Source organism: Seriola aureovittata, chromosome 17, assembly GCF_021018895.1.
Source record: "Seriola aureovittata isolate HTS-2021-v1 ecotype China chromosome 17, ASM2101889v1, whole genome shotgun sequence".
In the NCBI taxonomy this organism is placed as follows: Eukaryota; Metazoa; Chordata; class Actinopteri; order Carangiformes; family Carangidae; genus Seriola; species Seriola aureovittata.
In genome coordinates this window covers 15,972,063-15,982,439 of record NC_079380.1, presented here as the reverse complement: position 1 = coordinate 15,982,439, position 10,377 = coordinate 15,972,063, and the positions used below count along the sequence as shown (strand labels likewise).

The window sequence follows — 10,377 nt, the reverse complement described above, 5'->3', positions numbered from 1 at the left end:
GTCCGTTCGCTTTGATAGCGAATGCTAACAACACACTACGAGTTAGCTCAGTAGCTGGGCTAAGCTAATAACAGTGCAGCTTCGACAGGAGTTCCGAGCTGAAACTTCTCAAGCTGTACACTAAATAGCAGTAGCTTCTATGTCCTGGTTCCGAGAGGCGAGCAGACAGTCTCTTGGACACCGAAACTACACTTAACTGTTATCTCTGTAGACTTTCACACTCGCGGCCATGCGCGTCCGTTGTGCATTGTCGTGTCGTCGTCCCGCTTTTTTTTTCTGTCAAGTTTTCCCCAAAAAACACATGCTCACACTTCCGGTCTCAACCTGTCAATCACACCTTAACCAAACAAATGACCTAGATCACAGTTCTTCTCAATCTGTACTTCCTATCTCCCCATGAATTACCTCAAAATAAAATGAAATATTTAACATTTAGTACATTTGTGTCATTTTAATCTTATTTATTACACCTTACTCTTCTATCAAACTATTTTAAACTTTATGAATTATTCATTTCACATTTTAATACACTTTTAATAACAGTTTTAACCCAATATGAACTTTTTTAACCCATAAATTATTCATTATTTATTTTATGAGTCAGGATTCTTAACAGGGTTACATAATGTTTGTTTTTTTTTGGAAAATCTGTGGTTCATTCATCCAGTAACCACTCTAAAAGATTGTGTTAATTATGATTGTCAAATTGGTTTACTTTGACAATAAAATATAGCCTCAGTCTTCCTTAATTAACTCCTCTGATTTGCCCATAGGGAAAAAGGAACCAACAGTGTGCAGGGTGATGGGAATAGTGGGGGACTTACACTGGAGAAAGAAATACAGTACTTCTAAAGTTTTAGACACTTACGATTCTTATCCATCATACAACACACTCAGGGTGGCATCTGATCAAATTCATACAGCTAGAGTCATAAAGAACTATCTTCAGCTACATGAAGAACAAGGAGTGCTGCAACAGATGGTCTGGACCCCACAGTGCCTCCCTGCGTGTAAAGTCCAGCACAGTCAATAGCTCCATCTGATGTCTGTGTGGAGACTAACCCAAGCACAGTTTACTGTAAACCCGGCTAAGTTGAATTAGGAAACACACACACACACACACACACACACAAACAGACAGACTGATTGATTGTTAATATTCTGTCCGTGACCACTTTTAAGATTATTTTATCTTCTGACTTCAACACACAGCGTCAGCCACTGAGTCGCCACTTTGGACTTCAACTCATTAATTTCTTTCTTTTTTCTTTCTCTTTCAATCAACCCTCCCCTCCACACACACACACACACACACACACACACACACATAATACACTTTTCTGTATCTTCTTGATGATCAGAGGTGTATTGATTCAGCTTGGTTGAGCGCTCCTCTGGGCCACAACCACCACACACATATAAGTTGCATTCCTGTTACCTATTACCGGACGAAATCGGTGACTGACACCACTCTGATATGATCTCAGCGCACGTGCCCACAGAGAGGAGACTTGATATAGAAAGGCAGGAGATGCATGCAAACCGCTTGAAGCCAGAATGACTCATCCAAGCAAGAGAGAGATAGAGAGCGGGGAGAAAGAACAGGGCTGTCTAGAGAAAAAAGAAGTCGTTGCTGTCTGATTCTCTCAGAAATATTTGAAAAGCTGGCAGATAGAATACTGAAACCAAAATTAAAACAATAACAAAATCATGAAATGCAAAGGAGAATAATAGTTTTCCAAGATTTTGCAATACAGAATTACAAACAAAGTAATAGAGCCTGAAGATACAGGGTATTAGGCATGCACTGTATCATATATTCTCTGTGTACAACCACATATGCATTGTAGAAGCTGCATGTGTGTTCCTGCAGTATGTGTTTATTCAGCTGATGGAGTTATTACATTCCCGTCCATAGCAATATATCAGGTTGAACATGGTGGAGTGCTTTATTCGTTAGATTAGTTTGGATGAGACTAATCTATGCGAGGAAATTAGATCACAGTAGCAAATGTAATAAACACACTAACAGAATATGAAATGAGCAATACAAGACAAAGGGCATTTAAGGACAACCTGGCAGACACAAAAAAAAATTGGAACTAGAGCATGAGCTGCTGTATCCTGCATCTTGTGGCATCTTGACTGAACTGTGGCAGGTCCGTGGATTATCAAATATTCTTGTGCAATAAGTTGCCTGTTGTTCTGCAGTTTATCTGATACACTTAATACAGTTCAATACTGAGGTACTAAGTAATATAATACCAGAGTTATGTTTTGAATCATCTCCACCAATTTTATATCAGTGAGAGTGGACTAAAAACAGGATTTAGTGGGTGGCAGGTGTATTAGACTGCGTCTGTCATCAGACTTCACACAGCTCCCTGTGGCAGGCACAAGACTTCATGCAACTTTTCTCCCACATGCATCACTACTCATCAAGTCCTGTAAACTACTGATGCCAAATCAGTGGCGGTGTCCCCTTTAATAAACTTGCAGCTGAGTGTAATTCAATAGCTCTCTTCTGCTTACTGTGCCTTTTAGTCCAGTTTAACACCTTAATGTGTGGAACATTTTCTTTAATGCCAACAGCCTTTGTTGACCTCTTCATGTTTCCTAAAGAGATTTAATATTTTTACAATTATTGACAAATGGGTTGAAAATTTGGTGTGGTTAGAAAGTGTGTTTGTTGACACAGTCATTGTACCCGCACTGGAGAAAACACAGTGTAAATGAGCCATATCATTATCTTGGCATGCTGAGTACCTCTACACACTACTGTCCCCGCAGGGCTAGCCTCTATACACAGCTGTGTATGTGTGTGTGTGTGTGTTTGTGTGTGTGTGTGTGTGTGTGTGTGTGTGTGTGTGTGTGTGTGTGTGTGCGTGTGTGTGTGTGTGCGTGTGTGTGTGTGTGTGTGTGTGTGTGTGGTGTGTGTGTGTGTAGGTGTGTAGGTGTGTGTGTGTGTGTGTGTGTGTTGGAGTGTGTGTGAAAGTGTTTACTTACATACTCATAAGTCTGCCCATTTGGTCTGGTTAGGACCGGTCAAACGGGGCCCATAAGACGTCATCAACTTTGCGCTGTCCCTTATCCGCTGTCCCTTTGCGCTGTCCCTTATCCTTTGATGCTTTAGACTGATGGAAAATGCAGAAGCAGAGTACATACTGTATACATGTACACAGACAGACAGGCAAATACACAAACACACACACACACACACATCTCCTGTACCTGTTCCCTAGACTGTCCATAAACAGGCACAAGTGGGGCATTTGTTTCGTATGTGTGAGTGTGTCTGTATGTGAGGCTGTTGTTAACGCTGCACTGACCTGGATGACAACAACATGACGCTAATGGCTTAAAAGTAGGCAGCTTTCCCAGGCAATTACCATCAAATCTCTCCCTCAGCGTGCAATCTCATCCTCTTGCCACTGTTTTTCCATTTCACCCTAATTTCTCTCCCTCCTTCTCAGGTGCCTCTGGCCACCATCAAGGTGATTTATTCCCCAGGCTGGATCTGGGCATTGCTCCATTTCCTCTCTCTGTCTTTCTGTGTCTCGCACACCCACAGCAGAGAAAAAAAGTTAGGATCCCTTTGACTGGAAAGCTAGCTATTCGTGTCTCCACTGTGCAGGAAAAGAAAAGAAAAGGTGTAAGCTTTTACACCAAAACCTGGTTTTGGCTATGAGGTGGTTACAGCCACCAGTGGGTGGGACGTTCACGCATAAAGGCGGGGTGATGTTCGCCACATAAAAGGTGCACGCAGACATTACATGACACTGTGGGTGACTTGTCTGCAGCTGAGGAACGCATTCCACCGTGCAACAGGATTTACTTCAGAGGTGAACTGTGAGGAAAACTAAAGATGTTAGTCTTTGCGCCTGTTACTGTGGAGATTTGAGCGTGCTGACATCAAGACAATGCCTCAAGATGAGAAGTCAAGTGTGAGGTGGTTTCTCTTACTAGCGACGTGGGGAAGGCGTGAGACAGTTGATTTTAACTTCAGAGAAAGCGCACGTTTCCACAACCGCATGAATAGTGCAGGAGACGCGCATCACGCCACAGGATAGTGGAGAGGACAAGGCGCACAGGAGCGCACAGGTAGGTTGTATCCCATCAACGAAGGTCACAGCATTTACAAGAAAAATGTGTGTGAAATGACATTTAAACTCTTGTTTTTTTAGAGAAAGATATGGCCGTGAAATATATTTTTACCATGGTTTATTTTAGTCAATTATATTAAATTATTTGGAAAAAATGTCAGATTTATTAACCTCAGATGTAATGAGCCAGGCACGTGAACCATTCAAATGGCTCTTATGACTGTGGGCTACAGCTATAATAGTTTGGTTGGACAAAAATGTCAAGCGCGACGCAGTCTGAAGGGGACAGGGGGCTTTGGGTGTTTGTTTTCTCAACAACACGCTGCGGGCTGCGAGTCACTCCCGTGTTTTGGAGCGCGGCTCAGTGAGTCTGCACGTCACACCATTTATTTTTGCAACACATTTTCACAGCCTCGGGTTGCAACGTCTGACAGATGGCAGTTGTAAGATTATTATTATTTTAGGTCACCCGCAAGGCACCAGGTGAGGACATGTAAAGGCCATTCTCTCAATTGATGACTTAATTTTTAGATTGTGGGAAGGCAGTTCGTCAATGCTCCCATCTGTTAATGCCTAGTATAATACATTTATGTTTATTTGGGATACTTACACAATCTTGAGGTTCCATACTAAACATGAAACAAGGTTCACAGTTTCATCCACTTACAACAAACAGACAATTAAACCTCTTACAGGTGAATAAAATAAAGTGAAAAACAAAAATGTTTAGTCGACTGCCCTCATTAAGATCAAGAGTAAAACATTCTCCAAACACTGGCCATCAAAAACAAAGCAAATGTGATTGATGCTATTTGCAGTCACATTACAGTAAAAGGTATGGAGAGAAATGATTTGCAAAAGGAGACAGATCCAGAGGCATTTTACTGAAGTTGACATTTTTTCAGCTTGAGCTAAAATTAGCCGTTTTTCCAAGTTCTTGGAAGGATTTGCATGAATGAACATGAGCAAAGTCAGAGCAGACATCTGTACTGTCAATCGGTAAAGTCACCCTCTTAACTCCTGTTGAATCATGATGCACAGTGGGATGGAGCTTTATGTCGTGCAGCCTTTCTTTCCACGGGATTCTGCTCTCTTGTTTTACCACACACGTGTCCAGTTTGGGAGACAAGTGACGAGAATAACTTCCTATTGTGAATCAATTTGAATCCCAGCAGAAAATTGATATCCAAAAATTGTTACCTGTTGCAAAATTTGTTTGGCCCAAAAACCCCCCTTCAACAGCGTTAATGTTAACATCATGTATATTTGTCACTGTTGCACTCTGGCTCTTAAAAGGTGTGGGCTGCTTGGCACTTGACTCCAGGCAATTCAGTGGAAAGTTTCTCATCTCTCCTGGTAAATATGGGCATCTTGCCCAGAGAGCACCTACGGATGTGTTGTTGAGAGTGTGTATGGTGCAAAGGGTAGACTTTAATTCTCTTAAGCAGAAATCCAGAGAACCTTGGAACACCCAAAATACAAAACTTTTTTCTTTTTTATATATAATAGAATATATAATAATTGTACATGTCTGTCTTTTCTCTCATGAGCTATTTCCTACTGTAATCCAAATGGACATCAGCAACATGGACGGCTACAACTGGACGTCAGTATCAGAGAATTTCACCATGTCTTCCTCAGAGCCCTACCCCAGCTCCACTACCACTATGTACTCAGACCCGCCCGCGCCAATGCCCTTCAGTGTGGTCACCGCAGTCATCTACACCATCGTCTTCATCATTGGTTTTCTGGGTAACACGCTGGTCATCTATGTGGTGGTCCGCTACGCCAAGATGAAGACGGTAACAAACATGTACATCCTCAACTTAGTCTTGGCGGATGAAATCTACATCCTGGGAATTCCCTTCCTTGGCACAAATAGTGTGCTTTCCTACTGGCCATATGGGGATTTCTTCTGCAAGGTGTGCATGACTGCTGACGCCATGAGCCAGTTCTCCTCCACCTTTTGCCTGACAGTGATGAGCATTGATCGCTACCTGGCTGTGGTTTATCCTATTCGCAGTGCCAAATGGCGGAAGCCCAAGGTGGCCAAGGTTTTCAATGGCATGGTGTGGGTTGTGTCCTTCCTGATTGTGCTGCCGGTCACCATCTACTCACATGTACAGGAGGAGTTCAACACCTGCAACATAACCTGGCCTGATCCACATAATTTGTGGTCCATTGTCTTCATCCTCTACACATCCATTCTGGGTTTCTTTGGTCCCCTCGTTGTCATCAGCCTCTGCTACCTGCTCATTGTCATCAAGGTAAATGGGCAGATAAACTTGTCCTATGGCTTTTATTGGTGTCTATCTCCATTTTTGAAATTTCTTGTGAAGTTTGGCTTAATCTCATAAAGCCTTTTCAATCAACTATGTCATTTTCAGGTGAGGTCAGCAGGTGCTCGTGCAGGCCTGACTAAGCGGCGGAAGTCGGAGCGTAAGGTGACACGCATGGTGGTGATCATCGTGTTGGTGTTTGTACTTTGTTGGCTGCCCTTCTTCATTGCCAACATTGTCAATCTGATTTATATCATCCCTGAAAGCAAAACCACCGCTGCAGTCTACTTCTTCCTGGTCATCCTTACCTATGTCAACTCCTGCGCCAATCCAATCCTATATGGCTTCCTCTCTGACAACTTCAGGCAGAGCTTCCAGAAGGTGCTCTGCTTCCACAAACCAAATGGTGTTGGCACTATTGACCAGATGGGAGGTAGACAGACTGCACCCAAGGTAAACCACAATCCTATTTTCTCATTCAGAAATCAGAAAGAATGTAAGACAGACATTTTCCAGCAGGTATACTATATACTATAAAATTTTGAATTGAGCCCGACCCAGAGTAAGTGCATTAAGCCCGGGCCAGATAATTGACACAATTTTTGTCCCAACCCAGTCCTGAACCCAGAGGGTGATATTTTAAAGATGCAACTTAAAAAAGAAATGTGTAAACAGAGGGAGACATAATAATTCTGCATTTTCACTGAAATTCTAAAAGTCATTCCAGGTAACGTGTTTCATAGTTAAATTTATACTTCAGCACCATACCCTAAAAAAATCTTCACTGCATATGTGCTCAAGTGCCATCAGCAGCCCCCATTGTCAGAGCAATTCTTTTCTTCAGTGTGAAAATGTGACCTCCAGTGATGAAGCCCACATTAGATAACAGACGGGAAAGAACTGAACCCCAGGTTATATCCCTCAACATTAACATTTTCAGGGTTTTCTTCACTGAAAATTGAAGAAATCAGCAGCTCAAGTCAACGTTTTCTGTTGTTAAGAACATCAATGATAGCCTACTGTTTCTCATTATGTCTGTCTCCTTAATCCCTGTGTAACCTATGTGGCATTGTCTCACCAGTCTCTGCAGATGGAGGTTGTTGGGAACCTTGACAGTGAGCCTTTGGCTTCAAAAAAAACAGTGAATGGCCAGTGATCGCTATAACCCACCATGTACCAGTGCACAAGCTACCATATGGAATTTGAACAATTTACCCCGGGACCTTTTATTGATTGGTATGTCCTGTCTTTATTACTGATCCTCCCTCTCTGATTGGGACATTTCTGGAGAGGATCAGAGGAGTAATGCTGGAGAGAAAACTACTTACAGTACTCATTATCAGAGCTCTGCATTTTTGGTTGTAGGCTACTTTATGTCTTTGTACTGTTACACAGTTGACTGCAATGTACATTAGCATTTGTTTCTGTAATGATGCATGATCTCAGCACACTATGAATATAGTCATGAGAGTTTTAAATACTGTAAATTCTCATATAGCTCTAGAGAAAAACAGGCTTTTATTGCAGTGTAGTACTAGAGATAAGTATTTTTGGTTTCTGAATCCTTTTTTCTTTTTTCTTTATTTGATCGCGTTTTAGTAAGAATCATTGTGTTCTGATCTGCTTTTGGTATGCTGCTGTTACTATATATTCAAAACTTCCTATATGTTTACCTGTTTGCCTTGAGAAATTCACTATAATGCAAATTTCATAGCACTAAGAGACGTCTGTGCAGGAGGTATTGAGTTGAGTGCAAGATAACTAAACAACAAATGGCCAGAATTAACTGGGGAGTGAGAACAATATTTCTGTTAAAGCAACAGTTTAATGTTTTGATAAATAGTATTATAATCATTCTGTTGATGAATTAGATGAGAAGACTGATATTACATTCATGTCCGCCTGCTATATATAAGGCTACAACCAGCAGGAGGTTAGCTAAGTTAAAACTGGAAACGTGGGAAAAACTAGCCCAGCTTTGTGCAGCAATAACCTTCAAAGCTGGATAATTAAGATCTATATCTCATATGTTGAAGTGATAAGAAAGACAAAGGATAGGCTAAAAGTCTTTCTTGGCTTTGCCCAGTAAATTTCTGGAATCCATGCTGGTTTCCTGACAACTACTCGCAGCCAAAAAATAGTCTGACACATAACCCCTTTAAAATGGCAAATTGTTGTAGAGCTATAATGTGTCCATTATTTAGCTCTAGGTAGGAGGATTTTATTTGCGATGGACAGAGGTTAGTGCTATACCCCTGTTTCCACTCATTATGCTAAGCTAAGCTAATTGTCTTCTGGCAGTAGCCTTATAGCTAAATAAACAATGAGATGAAAAATACATTTCCAAGCTTTAATCAAGTGTCCCTGTGTTGGTTATTCATCTATTGCTCATTATATATTACAAATGTGAACAAAAAATAACTTTTTAGTATTCTTTAGAAGTTAACTCCTGAGTAGCTTGCAGATACGTCACATTACTGAAGTTAAGAACTTCTGTTTCATTTCGACTTTAACAGGAGTGGTATCAATCTTCTCATCTAAGTCTCTGCTAGAAAGAAATCAAGCATATTTCCCAAAAAGTCGTACTAGTTTTTAAGACTCAGAGTAGTACACATCATAGTAGTGGTGATTTCAACTTGATCAGTGATTTTTTTTCTTCTAGCAGACCGTAATTAAACATTGTGTTTTTATTCACGCCAGGTACGACCCCAGCTATTATTTCATTTTAATCTCAGCTGTTGTTCTTTTTTAATTTGAGAATTTACAGTATTTGATTTGAACTCATATAACCAGAGTGATAACTGTAAAGCTGGTTGAAATATTTTTGATGGTCATGATTATATGTCAGTTATGAGTTGTTTGCTTTTATTGGGCTTTCTGTGACATTTTTACCTTAATGTTACAAAGCTGTGAAAAATGCCTTGAAATAGCACAGCCAAGTATTGTCCTCTAGTGGATTTTATATCACCCTGCTAAAAGAACATCTGCTGGAGTGGATAACTTGGTGGAGTGACAGAGCATATCATTGTCCAACCTCAGCAGCATACTTTATCATATCCGTACTCGCTGTTTAGCTGCTGCACTGTGAGCTTTGACATGTGATACCAAGATCATTTGGAAGCTGCTGGACAACACTGTAGCATCTCCATAGTTGTAACTTGAGTCACACAATGACCATGTTAACAATGTTTGGTGAGTTTGAGTTCATTTGAAAAGCTACCCTGTAAGATGGAGCTGTGGAAACATGGACACCTTACAGCAGACGCAGGATTTATTCTTAATTGTAAACAATGTGACTTTTAATATGATTGGTAATGTTGAATATGGGGTTTTGAGTTCCATGACATCCTTACACACAATAAAAATGCTAACATGGTTATGTTATTATGAATATAATAAACGATCGATTCTGTTATGCATGCTCGCCTTGCATTAATCCAACACAGTACAATGTAGGCTGCTGACATGTGCCTGCATGAAACAAAGCTCTTTTATGTGTATCCTACATTTATCTCATGAACAGACAGTTGATGTTTATTGTCGCTGTGATCTATAAATGTTATGACAGGTTTATGTTTCAGACTGAAGCACTTTATCATTATTTCCAGTCGAAACAGGAAAGTGGCAGCTTTACACTTGAATGTTAATGTCTCTCAACATAAACCAATTTAGTTTCATTTTTCTGATTTTTGTAAATGAAGTTAAATAAGTATTTGGCTGTATTCTGTGTTATGGCTCTGGAACATAGGTTTGCCACAGAAATAAAACATTTACATAAAAAAAAAAATCAGAAAAGCTGATGGCAGCAAAGTTTAGTGAGACAGTTCAACGTTTCCCTGTGAGCTGACTTTTTATTTGTTGTTAGTGGTGGGTTTTTGTTTGTTTGTTTTTCCGCAGATTAAAGTTCTAGCAACACTTTCACTGTTACTTTAATAAATGTAACCATATACAACCAGTGTGGAGTGCACGTTGTTTAAACGATAGTAGTGTTGAAA

The 10,377-nt window shown here is 40.5% G+C and overlaps 1 protein-coding gene across 1 annotated transcript; it reads left to right on the top strand.

Annotated features, from left to right (window-relative positions):
* Window positions 1–3,573: 3,573 nt before the first annotated feature.
* LOC130185783 (somatostatin receptor type 5-like) lies at window positions 3,574–9,797 on the top strand. The gene is made up of 4 exons (XM_056402431.1): window positions 3,574–4,101; window positions 5,654–6,370; window positions 6,491–6,835; window positions 7,464–9,797. The coding sequence occupies exons 2-4, from the start codon at window positions 5,675–5,677 to the stop codon at window positions 7,536–7,538; spliced, it is 1,116 nt and encodes a 371-aa protein (XP_056258406.1). The 5' UTR covers window positions 3,574–4,101; window positions 5,654–5,674; the 3' UTR covers window positions 7,539–9,797.
* Window positions 9,798–10,377: the final 580 nt, after the last annotated feature.